Source organism: Rhipicephalus microplus, chromosome 8, assembly GCF_043290135.1.
Source record: "Rhipicephalus microplus isolate Deutch F79 chromosome 8, USDA_Rmic, whole genome shotgun sequence".
Lineage (NCBI taxonomy): Eukaryota > Metazoa > Arthropoda > Arachnida > Ixodida > Ixodidae > Rhipicephalus > Rhipicephalus microplus.
The window spans coordinates 104,265,860-104,286,715 of record NC_134707.1 but is presented as its reverse complement, the minus strand read 5'-3'; the positions used below and the strand labels follow the sequence as shown (position 1 = coordinate 104,286,715).

Below are 20,856 nucleotides of genomic sequence, written 5' to 3'. Positions count from 1 at the left end.
GAAGAATTCGTCCATCCATTCGTTCTTGCTTCCGTCCGTCCTTGCGTCCGTCAGTGTGACCGTCCAAGCGTCCATCAGCCCGTCCGTGCATGCGTCTGTTCATGCGTCCGTTTCTGCGTTCGTCCATGCAGCCACCCCTGCGTTCATTCATGCGTCCATCCATGCATCTGTCTATGTGTCCATTCGTCCATCTATTCAAAACTCCAAGTACCACCATCTCGCATCTTCTCATCATATATTCCCCATATAGAAGCACCGCCATCCAGCGGACATTCCAAGGACTAAACGAGAGGTGGCACACGCACACTTTCTTACGGCTTGCGCTTCGTGTCCACTTCCCACATTTAGCCACCTCGAGTTCATGGTATATACTAGTTAACTGCATTCATGGCACTGCGGCCGAACACTCGCTAAACCTTTCGAAAACCAACAAGGTTACGCCCAGCGAGTATGACGTAGCAAACTTTTTCAGTCAGATAGTGTTCAGTGTACATGCCAATGGCTGCTAATGGGAAATGAGAGGCGGAGAATTCGGCTTTTACTTTCTTACGGCTTGCGCTTCGCATCTACTTCCCATTTTAACCACCTCAAGTTCATTCATGGTATGAACAAGTTCATTGTATTCATGGCACTGCGGCTCAACGCTCGCTAAACCTTCTTAAAGCTAAGGAGGTTACACCCAGCGAGTATAACGTAGCAACCCTTTCTTGTCAGATAGTGCTCAATGTACACGCCAATGGCTGCTAATGATGATCGCAGCCTGCGCGCTAACTAAAAGCCGAATGCTCCTGTCTCTCATTCCCCATTCGCAGCCATTGACATGTATATTAAGCACAATTTTTTATTGTTAAACAACGCATAGAAGAAGTCTCTCACCGGCACCACCTTGGAGGTCAAAATGTTATACTTGTTACATGCTACGGAGGACGAACAGGTGCCGCTATAAGAAGCTTCGTCCCTAAAAGCGAATGCTTTAGTGGGAACTAGGAGTTATGGACACTGCGCAATGCATTCGCATGTCCTCGCGATTCCCTCAAGGGAGGTGGGGCATTTTGTTATTCGAACAAGCATAGGTGCTGCGCTACCACGAGGAAAATATAATAAACTGAGCCTAAAACCCTTCAGCCCCGGAAAATCGCCATAGAAAAGACGTAGCTATCACAGATGTCTCCTAGAATTAAAAAAAAATTCAAACGTAGTAGTCATTTTATTCCTTGGTCTGACCTTCAAAAAGCTACAGTTGCTGAAAATTTCATTTCATTGTTGACCGTTCATAAAAATATAGGAGACTCCATATTTCACGGAAGCCTATTGTCTGAACTTTCACTACGCTTGTGAAACGACAGGTCGTCAATACAAGTGAATACCTATGGCTTTATCGTCAGACATATAGCAATTCATTTGAGGTGTCCAGTGGAAGAAATAACTTCTCTATTGAGACCACATGTATACGGCGTGTTAAGACCGGGCTGACATCAAATGAATACAATTTTACAGAAATTGATATGATGGAACAAACAAAGTAAGTATGCATTGTTTAGCACAAGCTGTTTAGTTGTCGTAACATTTTGTCACAATGAGCTGACCCGCATGAGTTTAAATTCCGCAGGATATATAAATACATGTCTTCACATTTGTTTTTTTAAGGCCAATGGCGATCTTGCAAAAAACGAGACTGATTTCAGCATCACAACTATTTCGTCGGTATCAGAAACTACATTGAATTGATTTTTTTAAAGCAGGGTGTGTATGCAAAATCTTTGCTGATTCTCATCTATTGGTTCATTCGAACTATTTTTGTGTAAATAATATTTCTTTAGAGTAGTACAAACATCATGCGCTGTAGCGAGGCAGAGGTATTTTTTTTCACCTACGTTTCGTCACATGAGGAATAGCGCGGGAATTACGATCACGAAAATTCTAACGCTTCCTTAAAGAAGCAGACGTTCTTCAACGGCAAAGTGTGTTGGATTCAGGGCCGTAGTACTGCTATGTTCCTGTGAATCTGGTATCACAATAGCAAACATAATCAGCTAATTAGAAAATTATTTAAAGTACGCGAGAAACCACCAAAGGAACCTAAAAGCCACCAGGGCTATAATGTTTTTGTATGAAGCGTGGAAAACGTGCTAGACCCACGAACTGGGAATATAAAAGCTGCGAAAGCCACAATGAGCAGATTCTCTGCAGACAGATGACGACGACTTGCCATTTCTCCGACTGGTCGGACGTGCAGCGAGTTCCAGGGACTGGCGGTCAACAATAGGTTGTAATAACAGGTGATTGTGACACGTTTGGAGGTTATCTGTAATTTTGAATCTTCTTGTGTGAAGGGAAACACAGTTTGCACTACGAGCTTCCTTCATTGCCACTTCACTGCCAAGTCGCTTTACCTGTCGAGGTCATTGCAACTTGGGGCTGCCTCCGCTGGGTAATATGCTAACAATAAGTTTCTAGATGCAAGCAAAATATAAATTAGTGGCCAAGTCATCAGGGAGCATCAATGTAGCATATGTTAGAAGCTACTTGAGTATTCTGATAAGACTAGGGCCGTAATGCGCAAAACAGAAAACAATCATAGATCTCACGTACTATGGCAATCAATGATATGACAAGCACAAATATGGAAGGATGAACTGTCATACTAAAATAAAAACAATTTTACGAGGAGGATGCGAATTCTGCCATAGATGACTTCCATGTCATGATTATCACGTTTGCGACTGGTATTTGTGTTGGTTGTTCAATTACTTCACAAAATACCACATTTGGTATACATTAAGCTAGCAATACGGCTGCTAGCGCGATATTAACTTAGTATGTTGTGATGTTTTACGTGACAAGCATGTCACGATTATTATGTTTGGATGTGTCAATTCCCTTGGTCATCTACTTACGTCTCGTAATACCGAATTTGGTATATATGAAGCTAGATAAACGGCCGTAAGTGCATCATGAACGTGGCATGCAGTCATGTTCGTACATGACACGCATGTCAAGGTTATCATGTTTGCACCAGTCATATATACAATCGTCTTCCATTCACGTCACGTAATACCAAACTTGGAATATATGAAGCTAGCGAAACGACCGCGAGTGCATCATGAAAATTGAATGTAGTAATGTTCTTACATAACACGCATGTCATGACTGTCATGTTTGCATCAGTCATATACCTTCATCATATATCACGTCACAAAATACCAAATTAAGTCTATGTGAAACCGGCAAAACGACCACGAACTTATCAAGAGCGTGGCATGTAGTCTTGTTCTTAGATGACACGGACGTCATGATTTCCATGTGAGGACCCGTCACTTATTTTGTTTACGGAAATATCTCACACCATACTAGTTTTGCAATATATCATGTGAAGGAAGCCACCGCAGTAGCAGCAAGATTCTCACATGTAAATCATGGCATTCATGACATACATGGGATGAATTTAGTGTTGTGAATTGTTACTTATGATCGTCATACAGTCATGTTATGCGTCCCCAACTTTGATGTAAATCCCATTGTCCAAAAAGCCTGGAGAGGTGAACGTCGTAGGTGGCTAGACAAAAAGATACAGACAAACTCGCCGAAGTTGATTAAGAATTGCTTTGTATTTATTATTAGAGATTTCGTGCGAGTCACTCTCCCCAGCTCCACATTTTGCAGTTGGACGCCCATGGTAAAATCATTTAGATGAGCAGCAGCACCTTCCCTATTTCTTCAATGTCATACAGATGTACCCGATCTAGGCGTTCACAGCCCGCTCCTCTATTACTTGCATACTCTCGCCCATTGCCTAGCCTTGACGTGTACTTTGCGGTCATGAGGGGGGAACTCTTAGTGTGGTAGCTCACGACAGAAATTATATTGCTTATCTTTTTGTTACGTTCTGTACAGATCTGTGGGGTGCTGTGTTGCATTCTTTGCGTTGACAATGGTGTTGTCACCCTGGCTTTGAAAGAGATGCGGTGTTTTGAGGTAGCTGTCACCGTTCGTGATGATACGTGGGGAACCAATAGAGCAGCATCACTGTGACGCTGCTGTACACGCTGTTTTGAAGAGTGATGTGAAGTGGCGGCTACATTTCTACTAGGGAGGAGGAAGAGCACCAAGAATCAAACCCGACAAACGTAAAATTTCGTGAAGAGAAACACGTGAAGAGACACACGTCCCCGTGGTGGTTTAGTAGCTAAGATACTCGGCTGCAGACCCGCTGGACACGGAATCGAATCCAAGCTACGGCGGCTGCATTTCCACTGTAGGCGGAAATGTTTTACACCCGTGTGCTCAGATTTGGGTGTACGTTAACGAACTCCAGGTGATCGAAACTTCCGGAGCTCTCCACTATGGCGTCTCTTATAATCATATGGGGGTATTGGGACGTAAAACACCGCATGTTCATCCAGAAACACGTTTATCACCTTTTTGCTGGGATGTGCTTGGGTTCACTTAAGGTGCAAGAGCCCTACTTTACATGTGGCATCGCTTCATGACCACTCCCTGAACGAAGGCGGGCCGACAGCTCCCATTGAGTAGAGTGGATTTGCACTGGAATTGAAATAAATAAATGGGACGTTGATAGAAACATTGAAATACATGGTGATCAAATAATACTGGCTACACTTCCCAGGTAATACAAACAGATCTGTCTAGAAACAACGCCAGTTAGTATGCTGCCGGACTGTTTGACTTCCTCAGCTTACGAAAATACGTGCACAAAGTCAGTGAATCTGGAGCAAGATGCAAAACTGGAGTTCAAAAATTCTCGGCGCTTCTTTGAAGATATTTTCAATGCGCGGCTACGATGAATAAGCAGGAATTCAATCTCCACATTGTGCAAGTCTCCTTCGCAACACTACATCATGTTTAAGAAAGAATAAGTACGTTTATTTAATGTGCCGTAAAAATCAGCGTTTCAATAAATCACAGGGTCCTATGCATTTGACTAAGACGACAAGAAAGCAAAGAACAGTAGTATTCATTTTGTTCTCAGCCAATCTATTGATTCTCAGTAAGCAACCTGCATCGAGAGCTGTTTCACAATGTTTCTGTGATCGGCCGAAATTTTTCCGAGCAGTGGTATCATGAAATGACAACATCCTGTTCGATAACGTTAGGACACTTTGTAGTGACAACATCATAATCAGGCAAATCTTCGTTACACCACGACGACGCCGATTTGTGACGCCACAACGAAGCCATGTCATGAGTGCTTATGTAATCATGAATATTTGCAACACCCCTGTTGACACTGACTCAGAGAGAACCTCAAGTGAATTCGAAATTTTCGCGTTTGATGAAGCATATTGCCGTGCGTATGTGCCAGTGGTGAGGACAACAAAGCAGTGCGAGTGTCCTTGGCCGAGGGAAAAAGACGAAGAAGTCGTTGCAGTCTGTTTCCTGCGATCGATAAATCGTATTTGTTTGGGGCGCTTTGTGCGCTCGTCAATATTGCGTCGTCACAATGGTGGAGGAGCTGGGTACGTCTTCATGCTTGGCACCCCTTCGCGGACCCGACATTCGAGCCAGGAATCACTACCACCCGTCGAAACACCAGTTCAGCGTTCCAGCCGCCGTCTACGAGGCCTAGCTCCCGAGCTCAATCCCTTGCCAGAAACTGCCAGCAATCGCTTGCCTCAATCAACCACCATGACCACTGCAGCTACATCGCACATGACACTTCAGAATCCCATGATTCCTGACTGCTTTCATGGTGAGACCTATGAAGATGCACAAGACTGGCTGTACCAGTTCGAACGCTGCGCGAAGTACAACCAGTGGGCCACCCCAGAAGACAAGCTCGCGAATGTGTACTTCTACCTGAAAGACAACGCCCAGACGTAGTTCATCAACAAGAAAAGAAGCATGGCTACGTGGGACGACTTCCACAACCAGCTGATTGACATCTTTGGTGGTCTTGACAGAAAGGAGAAAGTGCAACGTCTCTTGGAAGCTCGAATTCAAAAACCAAATGAGAGTGTCGCTATGTTCGCCGAGGACATGACCCGTCTTTTCGGCAGGGCGGATCTCGAGATGCCAGAAGACAGAAAGCTGCGGTATCTAATGCGAGGCGTGAAGGAGCAACTGTTTGCTGGGCTTGTGAGAAATCCGCCAACAACAGTAGTTGAGTTCACCCTAGAAGCCACAGCTATTGAACGGGCCCTACAGCAATGGTACCGCCAGCAGAACTCGGTCAACGTTCGAGCGAGTAGCCCTGTTACGACTGCGGCGAGCCTCTGCGACAACGACAGGCCTCGGCGGGAAGTCATCCGGGAAATTTTGAGGGAGGAGCTTCGGCAGCTTGGTTTAATTCCAAAAACTGAACCGACGCCGGCATTGTCTTTTGTCGCTGATGTTGTCCGGGATGAGGTCCGCCAGGCTCTCGTTTCATCCGGCTATTATGGTGAGCGACGACATTTTACTTATGCTGATGCAGTCCGACGCCCCGTCGTCGCGTCTTCAGCACCGCAGACTCCAATAACTGGACCACCACCAAACCTGCAAACACAGCCGCAGTCACCGCCGATGACTTTCCCAACCGCACCAATCTCGCTGACAAGACGAATGCCATTTAGCCAAAATGTCAAGCCCACAACGTGGTTCAATAGTGAGTCCCCATTTACCTACCAGCGTCGGAAAACCGATTTGTGGCGTACCGCTGACCGTCGATCGGTATGCTTTCATTGTGGCGAAGCCGGGTACGTTTACAGAGTTTGCCATTATCGCGACGCTCAGTATTCGATATTTCCTCACCACTGGCGCATACGCGCGGCAATATAACGCTTCCTCTTTAATGATGTTATCAGGAGGAGCAGTTTAAAAATGCTTTGACCATCGAAACGCCCTCATCAACAATCCCACCTATCATCCCAAGTACGTCCCCACAATTTGTGAATCAAAAATTGTGGAGACTTTTCTTAAACAGGGAAGTTTGTTAAGCCGTAATTTTCCCGAACCTACGTTGAAAAAACTTTGATGCACCATCGCCTTGCAACAATTCACCACGCGCAGCCGATGAGACGTCAAGTAAAAGAGCGTCTGCGCTTTGGTTACAGCTGCGTGGCCCAATGCGTCGGAGCATTCGTGCCAGGTTGAACACCGCTACGCGTCGTTTGGAGTGACGTCGCGTTGATCCACGCATCCGTATGAACCACGCCTGACCACTGAAAAATGCCTATGTGGAGGCGATCGCTACAATGTGTTGCAACAAGAAGTTCCTTACTCCCGCGGAGCAGCCCGCGTTTTGCGATGCAAGACCTACAGCTATGCTGAGAGAACAAGCACAACGACAAGCCGATCCCGAATACGGGTTCGCTTGAGCATCAACCTCTAACTCTAATAGAGCAAGTTTCGCGACTCTATAAACTTTAAGCACCCAAGTTAAACAATGATATACACTAGAAAACCATGATATCGTCAGCTTCCCTGCAAGTTAAGAAAAACTGCGTACTTTTTTTTCTTTCGTTTGACTTCTTCATGAGTCAATATGTGACAAAGCACTCTCATTACAGAATCGGGGGCAACTATACGGGAATATTTATATACAATGAGAATAGTGAAAATGACAATATGCATCCACCAACATCTATGATTGTCTATCAAAGTGGAAGTAAGTACTATTTTGTGTCTAATCCTAAATGTCCAGCTTGTCCAACTGTTTCAAGGAAGGGACAATCCCAAAATTTAAAAGTGTGTGCCTAAAAGAACGACATACGTAGGCAAAGACTGATTTGCAGTGAACTATTCCAGTTTTTGTCTTTTTGTGGGCTGCTGTGTGAATAATACGTTGTCCTTTTAATGACAGCATTGCAACTTTTGAAAAATGCTGGGAGATTACACGATGAGAAATAAGTTGTTCCCAATCAAAGAGCACTCATCCTAAATGATAACAAGTAAAAATTCATCCTATAACTTCTCAAACAGTTCTATTTTGCATATCAGAAGTTTCAGAGATCACGGCTAACAGATATGACGAACCTCCTTTATATTATTCCACTGAGTGCACGACGTCAAGAAATAAACCAAGAAATGCTTTGTAATTTTTTGTCGTCCATGACCCAAGCGACAAGAAAGTGCATATTTCTGCAGTATTATTTCCTATAAAGACGGAGCTATCTAGGTCAATCTAGCGATAGAAGTGTAGCAGAAAGAGAAAAGTAATTTCGGTGACATGAAATGACTAAGCTGAAGTTATTCTTGATAATTGTGATGGGCCTGCCATTGTGGTCCAGTGGCTATGGGGTTGGCCCTAAAGCAGTTAATGGGAAGCAATTGCTGGACAGGTTCTGAAGACTCACGTATCAGTCCCCCTAATTGCGCCGTGAGAGAACAAACATTTTAACCATAGCTTCTCTTTGCGTGCCACTCAACGCTCTTTGTGGTCTAAAGACAGAGTCATAGGGAAGAGTTATTAACACAAACATAACGTAAGCCAATTATGCCTGTGTAGACATCACCCATACATATACATTTGAGTGTTTCAATGCAACTAACACTAGTGTAACAAACAACAGGGGGAATTAATAATATACGCAAAAATCTAAACACGCAAGATTTATAGAATAAAAATCCAAACTCTTTCACGTTCACCGACTTGACGAGTTTCTCCACGTAGGCAGCGCTAATGAGTATTTGCCTTTCCCGGGTAGTGATAATGTGCCTTCTCAGCGCAACTGCCCCCGAAACTACTCACCGCTTCCTACAACATCTTATTTCAAATTGTGTAAGACCATCTCATGGCACTACACCATAACAGAACACTTACTTCTTCGACTACCGAACCAGAGATTTCTACATGATGACTTTAAGATAGTTTCGCCCACTCTGCTCGCTTACCTACCATGATGTCACTCCACAATTGGCTTGAAAACACAGGTTCGCGAGTCTTTGACATGAATGATGGTCTTACGTTACTGTGGGAGCTACAGGAAAGAGCTAGCATTTCTTTGCACATTTGTCTGGCGTGGTCGACATGCCTGTTGTTGCACATGAACGTGTTTTTTTTATCTCGTGTATTCGGGTGTATTAGCCGTGTTATCGTGCGCATTCTCACGAGCGCGGAGGGGGGGGGGCGAGCTTTTGACACAAAAATCTTAGCCGATTGCATTGATTTGTAGGCAGACATGTGCCTGATTTCCTTTTTGCAGTTGTGTTTACTGGTGACTAAGAAAGAGGAACATACTTTTATATTCAGAGAAAGTACGCCTTCTGCACAATCATTGCCTTTTATGTTAAACTGGCAGTGTTATTTTGCGTATGTTCACCATGCTGAAGAAATACTACGTTCGGCAAGTAACTAAACGCGCCACCTTGCGTGTGCTCGTTCAAAAGTATAAGTCTTCCATTCTGGTGAATAAACAAAAAAAAATGAAATTGGTCGGTATTGTAATAACAAATTTGTCAGCATTACGCAGAAAAAAAAACATGAAAGATCTTAGTATAAACAGCTCATTCAATTTATCAGGCATTTACCATTTGGAAACAATTTATTGAACGTATGAAGCTATCATTGTTTTAAAATAACATCGTGTACTTGTAAAAATGTGTGAACTTGATGTACCTAAAGCTTATATCGACAGGTTGTTTCTAAAGGGGCTAAGAATGTCTTTTTAAAATTTAACTAAATGGGACTTTACTGACTAAGCATAAGTAAACAGTTATTGACGGAGGGGTACTATATTCGGGAAATTTTGCTGTTACCCACAGTTACTGGGCTTTTAACGCTTACTTGTGAATATTGCTGATGTTCAAGTATGAAGGATACTATATGCTTCATTGATCAGTGAAGGTCTTTTGCGCATGAGCGTTTGTGCTTCAATGTGCATATGTTTTTTCCGATAATTAACAAGTTATCTCACTTTGCAAAAACTTTTTTCAGGGACTGAGCCAGATTATCAGACAATCCTTGAATACGCGGAACCAGATAGTTACTCTTGCAGTGTTTTCACTATATATTTCATAAGAAACAAGATTACTGATGGTAAGACAACCTGCTGTCATCGTCGTCATTCTACTTACAGTAACAGCAGCTATCTAGACGCTCCAAAAAGGAGTGATTAGGTCAATGACTTTATGGATGATGTGAGCGCCACCTGTCATATACATATGCAGGTTCACCTAATTGAATACATGGTTTAGGATTTCATCTGTGCACGACTGAAGGCTCTCGCGAACGACGAACCTAAGTTGAGCTCTCTTTAACAAATAAACTTTAACAACAGGGTTGCTTACAACTTCGTTGGTTTAGGGCATATAGAGAAAGGTTAAAAGAAGTCAGGCATACATGTGTCAGATTGGTAACAAAATTAAAAATACCTTAGTGGCATAGTGACTTCTGTGAGCGTAGCGTCTGCTATTCCATGAAATTTCTCGTTCAGCAGGAGCTGAGTTTGAAAATGCACTAACGCATTTAATACATAAATACAGAAAATGAGTGTCAAAACGATGAAGGTAAATTTCTCAAAACGGTAAGAAGCAACTATACCTTCTCACTTAGAACGACATCACTTAAGGCAACTTCTCACAGTAATGTGTAGTCTGTCTCGGCGGTGCTCATGGAGAAACACATCCGAAGGATGCAACAAAAACCATGGTTGAAGCTGAAAATGAAACAATGTATTCAAAGTGGATGTAAACAATTTTAACATAGAGGCATCCTACCAGCACGGAAAGCGAAGCCTCAGAAAATGGCTATCGTTGCAACTGCTTTGACGCTAAACAAACATGTGCTTGTTATAGTTACTCATGACTGACCTGCGAAAGCACACACCTTTTCAGACGTGTCCTTGCTAACGATGAACTGTCCCACGTGACTCGTCTACAGAGAACCGTAGGTAGAGGCGTGCCATCACATCTTATAGCGGTAAAACTACTTCCATAAAACTAACCGCCAGGAACACAGCCCTCACTTGAACGCCGTCCTGGCATACATCACAAGATGCGCAGCACCTATAGCCATTGACAGCATTCCTGCTCCGTTAGATCTGAAGCGCCGCCTTGAGGTTGTCAATAATTGTACCCGAACAATAGTGAAGACGTGCAACCAGTGCAGAGTTTCACTATGTTTACGTCGTATCTTTTGCATCGGGGGAGAAGGATAATATAGCATTGAAAAGCAGCCCTGTAGGAGGAAAGCTCTTTAACGCAATGAAGTATGTAGATTGACGGCTTATAACGGCGAAGAAAATAGTGTCGTTATTGAAGACATTTTCGAAGTGAATGTTAGATGAGCTGTTCTGGGCGTGGTTTTTGGTTTTTCTTACAAACTTGGTCAGATTTATTTGTCCGCGGTAAATACCTGTGACCGCCTTCCAGAAATTTGAAAATTGCTACACACTAATCGCATAAAATACTTGAATTTGCCCATTTGACTCGACCGATTTTTTCCCACTGTACAAAAAGATCATTCGGTCAACTTCTGTGACTACAGTCGCTAATAATGCTTGAACGCACTTGAATATGCCTTTTGCTACAGTAAAGAAAGAAACACCGCAGATAGCATGCAGGTACCTCCACTCTGTAAATTGTCAACATAAGTGGACAAGTTTCTGTGTGCGTTTCTGTGGGTTGAGCGGCAGTATTACTGTGTTTCAGGTCTATCTAATTCAGCTTTAAAAAAAACAACGGACAGTGCTAAACTTACTTGCGCTGGTACTAGAAGTGAACGTACCTTTGCACAATTTTCAATTTATTTGTGCGTATCATGTGCAGGTTAGTGGGACTCCTATGCACACAGAGATGGCACCAAGCTATGAAAACATATGTATGGGTGAACTTGAAATAACTGTTTATATGCTTGACTGAAACAAATTTATTACAGTTGTTATGTCAACGATGCATCCCACAACGGAGAGAAAGAAATTTTGTCAGTGCCTGCAAGCTTCAGTGACGTTATTCTAGCTTTATCCCTCTCAGAATTGTACTCTGGCACACCATTCAGCTTTTTCTACGCTGCCATTGCTATACGTTTTTATCAACTCATGAGTGTGTACTGTTTAGGAAACACAGAGATGGGCAATCCTATGTCCATTAAAAAGTTCTCATTCGCAGCTCTCCAAAAGAGCCATCCATCAAGTGCCATCCATAAAAGAGCCATCCACTTAGGGAGACTATGTACTACAAATTAGGACTTCACAAAGAAACTGCACCAGACTACGCCAGACTCCAAAGAAAAAAAAATGTAGACGATGGCAATAAACAGGCTCATTGCATCGGCCAAAGGAAACCTTTTTTCGGAGAATAACTTTATAGTCTCTAACCCTAACCTGGTTTTAACCCACTCGCCGTTGGCTCCGAGCAGCAACAGAATTATTCATAAGCTTCACATCTTGTTGTGACAGAGTAATCACCTTAAATACAGTTTGCTTATCCGCTCCTCGCCATCAGAATAAATGAGAGATCGAGGAACATGTGCAACGTATTGTGTCGTCTGAATTACCATCCAACTTATTCCGGTCGCGATCATTGAAGAACACCCCTTTGCTAGGTACGAAAGCCCGTGACAAACACTTTTTAGGGGCGAAGCTCGTTGAAGTGGCACCCTTTCGTCCCTCGTAGTCGTAGTCGCAGTGTGTAACAAGTGTTACATTTTGACCTGCAAGGTGGTGCCGGTGGGAGATTTCTCCTGTGCTTTGTTGAACAATAAGAAGTTCGCGGTGCGCGCGTTACCTAAAAGCCGTCTCTCATTACCAATTAGCAGCAATTGGCATGTACATTCAGCACTTTATGAAAAAAAAAAGGTTTGCTACGTTACACTCGCTGGGTGTAACCTTTTTAGTTTTAGAAAGGTTTAGAGAGCGTTGAGCCGAAGTGCCATGGATACAATGAGCTAGTATATACCATGAACTCGAAATGGTTAAAGGTGGGAAGTAGATACGAAGCGCAAGCCGTAAGAAAGCGAAATCCGAACTCTCCTGTCTCTCATTTCCCATTAGCCGCCATTGGCAAGTACATGTTGATAGTCCGGTTACGTTATTGTTACGTGGAAAATAACAAGCCAGTCTGCAGCCACAACGCAGCTAACCGACAACGTCCACTTCTTCACTCTCAGTCTGAGGCACCTTTCTTGGGTATGTCCCACTATGCCCCGTTTCAGTCAGCAATCACGTCACACGACCCCCGGCGGCAAAAGCGCCAACCAGGCGAGTTTACGGGGCCACAGAGGATTAGTGTGGTAACGCTTGAGCCTTGATACGTGGACGATGTCCCTTGACAGCAGAGCAGATGAGGTTGATGGATTATCAAGGAAAATTTCTTATGTAGAGCCGGTCACTCGTCTAAGCCCGCGGTATGGGCCCGTGAAACGAGAGAGAAGTTTCTCTGAAAGACCAACATGTCGCGTAAGGGACCAAAGAAGAATGAGGGAACCTGTCGAAAAGTGGTCGTCACGATGCCGCTCGTCGTAACGATGCTTCTGCGAGTCTTGGGACGCCATTATTCTGCTGCGGGCAAGCTGACGAGCATGGCCAGCTCGGGTACTAGTGTCGCGTGCATATTAAAAAGTGGACTGCGCAGCGGCTGGCAGGAAGGTATCCAACGGCAATGATGGTTCGCGTCCAAACAGAAGGTAAAATGCCGAGTACCCAGAAGTGGATGCCGGGAGGAATTGTATGCGAACGTCACGTAGGGTAGTGCAAGGTCCAAATCACGATGGTCGGCCGAGACGTATTTCGATAGCATGTCTGTCAGGGTGCGGTTTAAACGTTCTGTAAGCCCGTTTTTCTGGGGATGGTACGATGTCGTGAGCTTATGTTGGGTAGAGCAGGAACGCAGGTTATCGTCAACCGCTTTGAAAAGGAACGTACGGCCTCGGTCTGTCAGCAGTTGACGAGGGGCTCCATGCACTAAAATGAGATCGCGTAGTAGAAAATCAGCGACGTCTGTAGCGCAGCATGACATGGCTCGCGTACTGCATAACGGGTCGCATAATCCGTAGCCACGACGACCAACTTGTTTCCGGAGGCGGATGTTGGGAAGGGACCGAGAAGGTCCAAACCAACATGGAAGAATGGCTCCGATGGGATGTCGATGGGCGGAAGATATCCCGAAGGGAGCCCCGGCGGCTTTTTGCGACGCTGAAAAATTTCACAAGCGTTGACAAAACAACGTACAGAGCGTGAAAGGCCAGGCCAGTAGAAGCGGCGGCGCACACGGTCATATGTGTGAGACACAACAAGGTGACCCGTGGCTGGCGAGACATGGAGCTCGCAAGGGACTGTGGAGCGCAGGTGCTTCTGTATGACCAGAACTAGGTCATGACCATTGGGCGATAAATTGTGCCGATATAAGGTGTGGTCCTTTAATGTAAAAATGCGAATAGAAGCGTCTTGCGGTGAAGATTCGGACTGTTGTATTAGGCGGCTGATATCCGGATCACGACGCTGCTCGTCCCCGAGATGAAGTAGCTGGGAGATGGAAAGGACGCAACCCACAGAATCAGTGCTCCTAGGATCGCAGTCGGCCACAGGTTAGCGTGACAGACAATCCACATCTTTGCGCAGTTTTCCTGATGGTGTAAGAATACTACGGTGTAGAATACTCCTAGAGGCGAAGTGCCCAGCGGGCAAGACTACCTGTCGGATCTTTGAGGGAGGCGAGCCAGCAAAGAGCGTGGTGGTCGGTGAGAACTATAAATGGTTGGCCGTATAAGTAAGGGAAAATTTTTGCGACTGCCCAAACCAGCGCTAGGCATTCGCGCTCTGTGATGGAATAATTACGCTCCGAGGAGGACAGCAGCCTGCTGGCATAAGCTATCACGCGATGCTGCCTACGTTGTCACTAAGCCAACACAGCGCCTATTCCGTAACTGCTGGCATCGGTGCGGACTTCGGTCGGTGCCGTAGGGTCGAAGTGAGCCAGAACAGGAGAAGAAGTGAGCAAAGTGGTCAGGTCGGACAATGCTGCTGCTTGCGAGGGACCCCAGGTAAACGTCCAATTTGCTTTGAGTAAATCTGTTAGGGGCCGAGCGATTTCTGCGAAGTTTTTGTTGAACCGCCGAAAGTAGGAGCAGAGCCCCACAAAGCTGCGGACATCTTTGGCGGTTTTTGGCACAGGAAAGTCCTTCACAGCTCGAACTTTTTCTGGGTCAGGCTGTACGCCCTAAGCGTCAACAATATGTCCAAGTATTGTAATGCGATGGCGACCAAACAAACACTTGGATAAATTCAGCTGAAGGCCGGCGAGACAATACATCAAGAATTTTCGTCAGTCTCGCGAGGTGCTCTTCAAAAGTGGGAGCAAACACAATCACGTCATCCAGATAACAAAGACACGTAGACCACTTGAATCCATGAAGCAGGGAGTCAATCAATCGTTCAAAAAAGGTGGGGGCATTACATAAGCGGAAAGGCATGGCTTTGAATTGGTAGAGGCCATAGGTTGTTACAAAAGCCGTCTTCTCTCGGTCGATGGGGTCCACGGCCATCTGCCAATAACCAGAACGAAGATCGATGGAAGAAAAGTAGGCGGCACCATGGAGGCAATCAAGGGCGTCGTCAGTGCGGGGCAGAGGGTTTGCGTCTTTCTTGGTGATGTTAAGGTGGCAATAGTCCACACTAAATAGCCACGATCTGTCCTTGTTTTTATTTAATACCACAAGGGATGCCCATGGACAGAAGGATGGTTCAATATTGTCAATTATGCTCCGCTCAAAAGCAGACACTCTGTAGGGATGGCGGTGAACAGGGTTGGTATCACCGGTGTGTATGCGATGCTGGACAAACGACGTCTGCCCTAGAGCTCGGTCACCAAAGTCGAAAATATCCTAGTAGGCCTCGAGATGTTGTAGGGCTTCAACTTGTGGAGGCGGAAGATCAGTGGGGATCATGTCTACAATTTGACGGCTGCCCGAATGTGTTGCGAGTGGTGTGTGCTGCGGTGACACAAGGGTGTCTAAGGCAAGCACTTCAATTTGTTAATTGAGCTACGGACACAGGTTGGCCATGGAAATGCCTTGTGGAAGCACAAGATTTATGTAGCCAAAATTTACAAGTGGTAGACAAGTTTTGTTATCTGTGATGCTGAGCACCGTGTAGGGCACTGCAAAATTGTGCGCAAGGAGTACGTCGGTGTTAGGCGTAGCGTAATAGTCACCGTCGGGCGCAGCTGGGGAGCACAGAAAATCGACGTACCTCACAGTTTTGGAGGGCAGGTGAACAAAGTCGCTGCATTGTAATCGGCATGTAGGTTGGTACGGGGCGTCACTGATTTGTGGCAGTTCAAGGCGGAGCACACCAGTGGAGCAATTAATCACAGCAAAATTGGCGCCAAGAGATTCGAGGCTTAGTATGAGGTCGTAGGGACATGTTGCAAGCACGGTAAAAAGGACAACCACTTGATGATCGGCTGCAGTAAGTTGAGCTGTGCACATAACGACGACAGGGATTGTTGCGCCATCTGCAGCTTGGACAACACTGGTCAAGGGGGGCGTGAGGGCCTTCTTCATGCGACGACGAAAACGCGAATTCATAATTATCTATCAAAGCTTCAACAGGTGTGCCATCAACATATACTTCAAGGGTGTTCCGGTTCAAACGTAAGGGCAACAGAGGATTTTTGTGTAAGGTCGACAGGGGAGCTTCACCTCCAGAAGCTGCGCAGCCTAGTTTTCCTGGGACATGCGGCGGTTAAACGATGGCGAGGGAGAACGGTGACGCGTATTTGAACGAGAAGGGCGACTTTGAGGCGGTGGTAACGACAGGACAGGGTGGCCGTAGTCCTCATGGGCAGTAAATGCTGTAGACTCAGTGCGGGTCGGATAACGGTGGTTTGGTGGCCGGAATAAGTTACTGTAAGTGGGGTACGAGCCAGAAGACATAGATGGCCATTGGCTGCGGCAGTAACGAGCGATGTGTCCTGCGCGACCACAGCGGAAGCAGATTGGCTTATCATCAGCTGTTCGCCATTCAGACGTGTTTCTGGTTCGAATAGAGTACGGACGGCGACGTCTCATGTCCACAGAAGCTATCGAGGGACCAGTATTATCCAGGGTGGATGCAGTGGACAGGATACTAAGGTTAGCGAATTCATGGCGGACAACAGCCTGGATCAAGGCGACAACTGGCGTTGAGGCGTCGGGCAACGTCGGTTTGTTGGCAGCCGGGTAAGCGGCCTCGAGTTCACGTGGGACGATGCGCGTCACGTCTTCAGTTGTAGACGGATGACAAGGAGTAGCTTCGCAAGACGATATTGCCGCGGTGTTGGGTAGGCGCTGTAACTGCTGCAAAATGTGTCGACTCTTCGCCTGCTCTTGACGGCGGCAGTCTTTGATCACGGCGTCGATGGTCGTTACGCTCGTAAATACAAGCAGGCTGAACGCATCGTCGGCAATTCCTTTTAAAACGCGCGAAATCTTGTCGGCCTCAGTCATGTTGGGATCGGCCCTTTGACACAACGCTAAGACGTCTTGAATATAAGTCAAGAAAAGCTCAGTGGACGTCTGTGTACGTACAGTCAATCGCTTTCGGGCATCAAGCTGTTGACCAAACGGGTTGCCAAAGAGGTCGCGGAGCTGTTGTTTAAACATTTCCCAGCTTGTGGTTTCGTGCTCATGGGTCTTAAACCAGATGCGAGGGGTCTTGTCAAGATAGAGAATGACATTCGCAAGCAAAACGGTTGGGTCCCAGCCTCATTGCTTGCTGAAGCGCTCGTACATACTAAGCCACTTGCCCACATTCGCGTTGTCCTCTCCAGTAAAGGTACTGGGACCACGGGGTTGTGTTAGGGCAGCGTACCGGGTTTCTGTCGTTACTGAGGTAGATGGCGAAGCCGTATCCTCACCCGGAGCCATGGTAGGACACCTAAGGAGGTGTCCACTGCGTAACTCCGTCGTCAGAAGAGCACCCAGCACTTCCGCCGAATCGTTACGTGGAAAATACCAGTAGTCAGTCTGCAGCCACAACGCAGCTCACCGACAACGTCCACTTCTTCACTCAGTCTGAGGCACCTTTCTTGGGTATGTCCAACTATGACCTGTTTCAGTCGGCCGAAATACCTTAACAATATCACTCAAGTTGATAGTCCGGTTATAATATTGCCGCGTGCATAGCTGCATTTAGCGGCGAGATACAAAAAAAGAATTTTAACCATTACCACAGATCGATGACTCTTTGGACAGGCTACGGCATGCGCGCTACTCCTCGTCAATGTACCTTAAAAGTAGATAAAGGCAAATAGAAGTAGATGAGCGCGACCGAGAAAAGACCACCTCCGTGACGCCAGATGGCCTTTATGAATTCAAAGTCCTCCCTTTCGGTCTATGCTCAGCCCCAGCCAGGTATCAGAGACTAATGAATACCATTCCATCCGGCCTGAAAAGAAAAACATGCCTTGGGTACCTCGACGACGTGATCGTTTTTTCGGCCACGTTTGAAGAGCATCTAAAGCAGCTACTGTCAGTCCTTCAAGCCATATGGTCCGCTGGACTCACACTCAAACCGGAAAAATGCCACTTCTCCTGGGACACGTAATTAGTCGCGATGGTGTTAAGCCTGACCCAGATAAAAAGGCAGCCGTCGCAAAGTTTGCAAGGCCTGTTGATGAGAAAGCGGTCAGGCGTTTTCTGAGTCTCTGCGCCTACTACCGGCGATTTATAGCAGGCTTTGGACACATCGCCTCTCCACTCACCCGCCTTACAAGGGAAGACATTGCATTTGTATGGGGTGAAGAGCAAGAAGCTTCGTTCATGGAGCTGCGGCAGCGTCTACAGATTCCTCCTGTCCTCGCTCATTCGACGAAAATGCACCAACAGCCATCCATACAGACGCCAGGAATGTGGGCCTAGGTGCTGTTCTTGTCCAATGCCAAGATGGTGGATGAGAGTGATTGCCTACGCTAGCAGAACGTTGACACGCGCCGAGTCCAACAACTCAACAACGAAGGAGGAGTGTCTGGCCGTCGTTTGGGCAGTTGCGAAGTTCCGCCCGTACTTGTACGGCCACGCTTTCCAAGTCGTAAGCGACCATCACTCTCTTTGTTGGTTGACCAACATGAATGACCCATCTGGACGTTTAGCACGATGGAGCTTACGGCTCCAAGAGTATAACATGGCCGTAGTTTACAAGTCCGGAAGGCAACACTTCGACGCCGACTGTTTGTCAAGGTCACCGATTGAATCACCGGCTATAGAGGATGATGATTTCCCAGGTTTTTTAGGAGTTGTTGATGCAGCTATCATTTGTCGGCAACAACAAGATTATCGGGAGCTCAACTCGCTTATAGAATTCTTGAACGGACGAGCCGCCTATGCACCAAGAGTGTTTTCGAAGAACTTATCGTCATTCTGTTTACAGGACGGAATACTGTACAAAAAGAACTTTTCATCAACAGGTAGAAGCTATCTGCTGGTAGTTCCTAGAGCTCTCCACAGCAAATTTTTACAAACATGCTATGACGAAGCCACTACGGGCCACCTCGGTTTCACAAGAACACTGACACGCATCAAAGAAAAATATTACTGGCCAAGAATCGCAGCAGAGGTTAAACATTACGTCCGAACATGCATTGACTGTCAGCGGCGTAAGGTACCACCTGTCCAACCCGCTGGGCTATTGCATCGTGTGCCCGTGTCAGAAACCCTGTTTTCTCGAATCGGAATGGATCTGCTGGGCCCATTCTCAACATCGGACAGCGGCAACAAATGGGTTGTAGTGGCGACGGACTACCTAACCCGATACGCGGAGACCAAGGCAATGGCGAGTGGCACTGCAGCTGAAGCGGCCCAGTTCTTCATTGAGAACATTGTTCTGAGATATGGTGCTCTAGCTGTCATCATAACAGACAAAGGTGCGGCGTTTACAGCCGTGCTTTTGCGCGCTGTGCTTACGCTCAGTGGCACAGTGCATAGGAAGACGACAGCTTACCACCCACACACGAATGGGCTTACAGAACGACTTCGCTGATACAAGACCATCGCTGATATGCTTTGCATGTACATGGACGTAAAACACAAGAATTGGGACCTAATATGGCCGTACATCACATTCGCGTATGATGCGGCGCGCCAGGAAACAACAAAAATGTCGCCGTTCGCACTAATGATTGGCAGAGAAGTTACGACAGTGCTTGATGCCATGCTGCCTTACGATTGCAATGATTCAGAGACAGACGCCGCAGACTTCACTGAGCGCGCCGAGGAAGCAAGGCAGCTTGCCCACGTCAGAATAATGAACCAGCAGCAACTTGACGCCCAACGGTACAACATTCGCCATAGATTCGTCATATATCAACCAGGAGATAGAGTCTGGGTTTGGTTTGCTGTATGACGACGAGGCCTCTCAGAGAAACTCCTACGCCGATATTTCGGACCCTACAAAGTTTTGCGCCGTCTTAGCGACGTTACGTACGAAGTCGTGCCCAACGCCTTCTCCTGTTCGAAACATCGCCAGCCTCTGCCTGAGACAGTGCACGTCGTCCGCATGAAACTTTACCACTCTCAGTGATGTAAACACTCGCTGGCCGCATCTCTACCTGTTGAGCATCGGGGCTACGCTCACTCTGGCGGGAAGGTAATGCCACGTGCATAGCTGCATTTGGCGGCGAGATAGCGACGACAGCGAAGAACGCGGATTTGCTCGAGAGGCGCAGCACAGCAAAGTGAAGAAGAGGACAATCTTAGCGGCTTTCTCTGAGAGCGCCTCTACAAGTCCCACTGCCCGTGTTCCTTCTGTATTTATAACCCGCGACAATATCTAGAAACCACATGCTACAACACTACCTAACATAACTCTGTCCAGGCAAGTAATAGTCCGGTTATTCTTTCAATAAATTAACACCTATTGCAGTAGAATGAGGTCTCTTTTGAGACCATGACAGATAAAGCTGTGAACCTTATTATAAACAAAGGTTCAACGCTGTAGCATCACC

The 20,856-nt window shown here is 46.2% G+C and overlaps 1 protein-coding gene across 1 annotated transcript in view; it reads left to right on the top strand.

Moving 5' to 3' along the window:
- The first annotated feature begins 1,346 nt into the window (after nucleotides 1-1,346).
- Nucleotides 1,347-20,856, top strand: part of LOC142768707 (uncharacterized) — a 31,875-nt gene continuing 12,365 nt past the window's right edge. Inside the window, exons 1-3 of the mRNA XM_075870716.1 lie at nucleotides 1,347-1,522; nucleotides 7,509-7,606; nucleotides 9,875-9,976. Coding sequence (XP_075726831.1) covers nucleotides 1,506-1,522; nucleotides 7,509-7,606; nucleotides 9,875-9,976 — 217 coding nt within the window. The 5' untranslated portion in view covers nucleotides 1,347-1,505. The remainder of the gene's footprint in view (nucleotides 1,523-7,508; nucleotides 7,607-9,874; nucleotides 9,977-20,856) is intronic.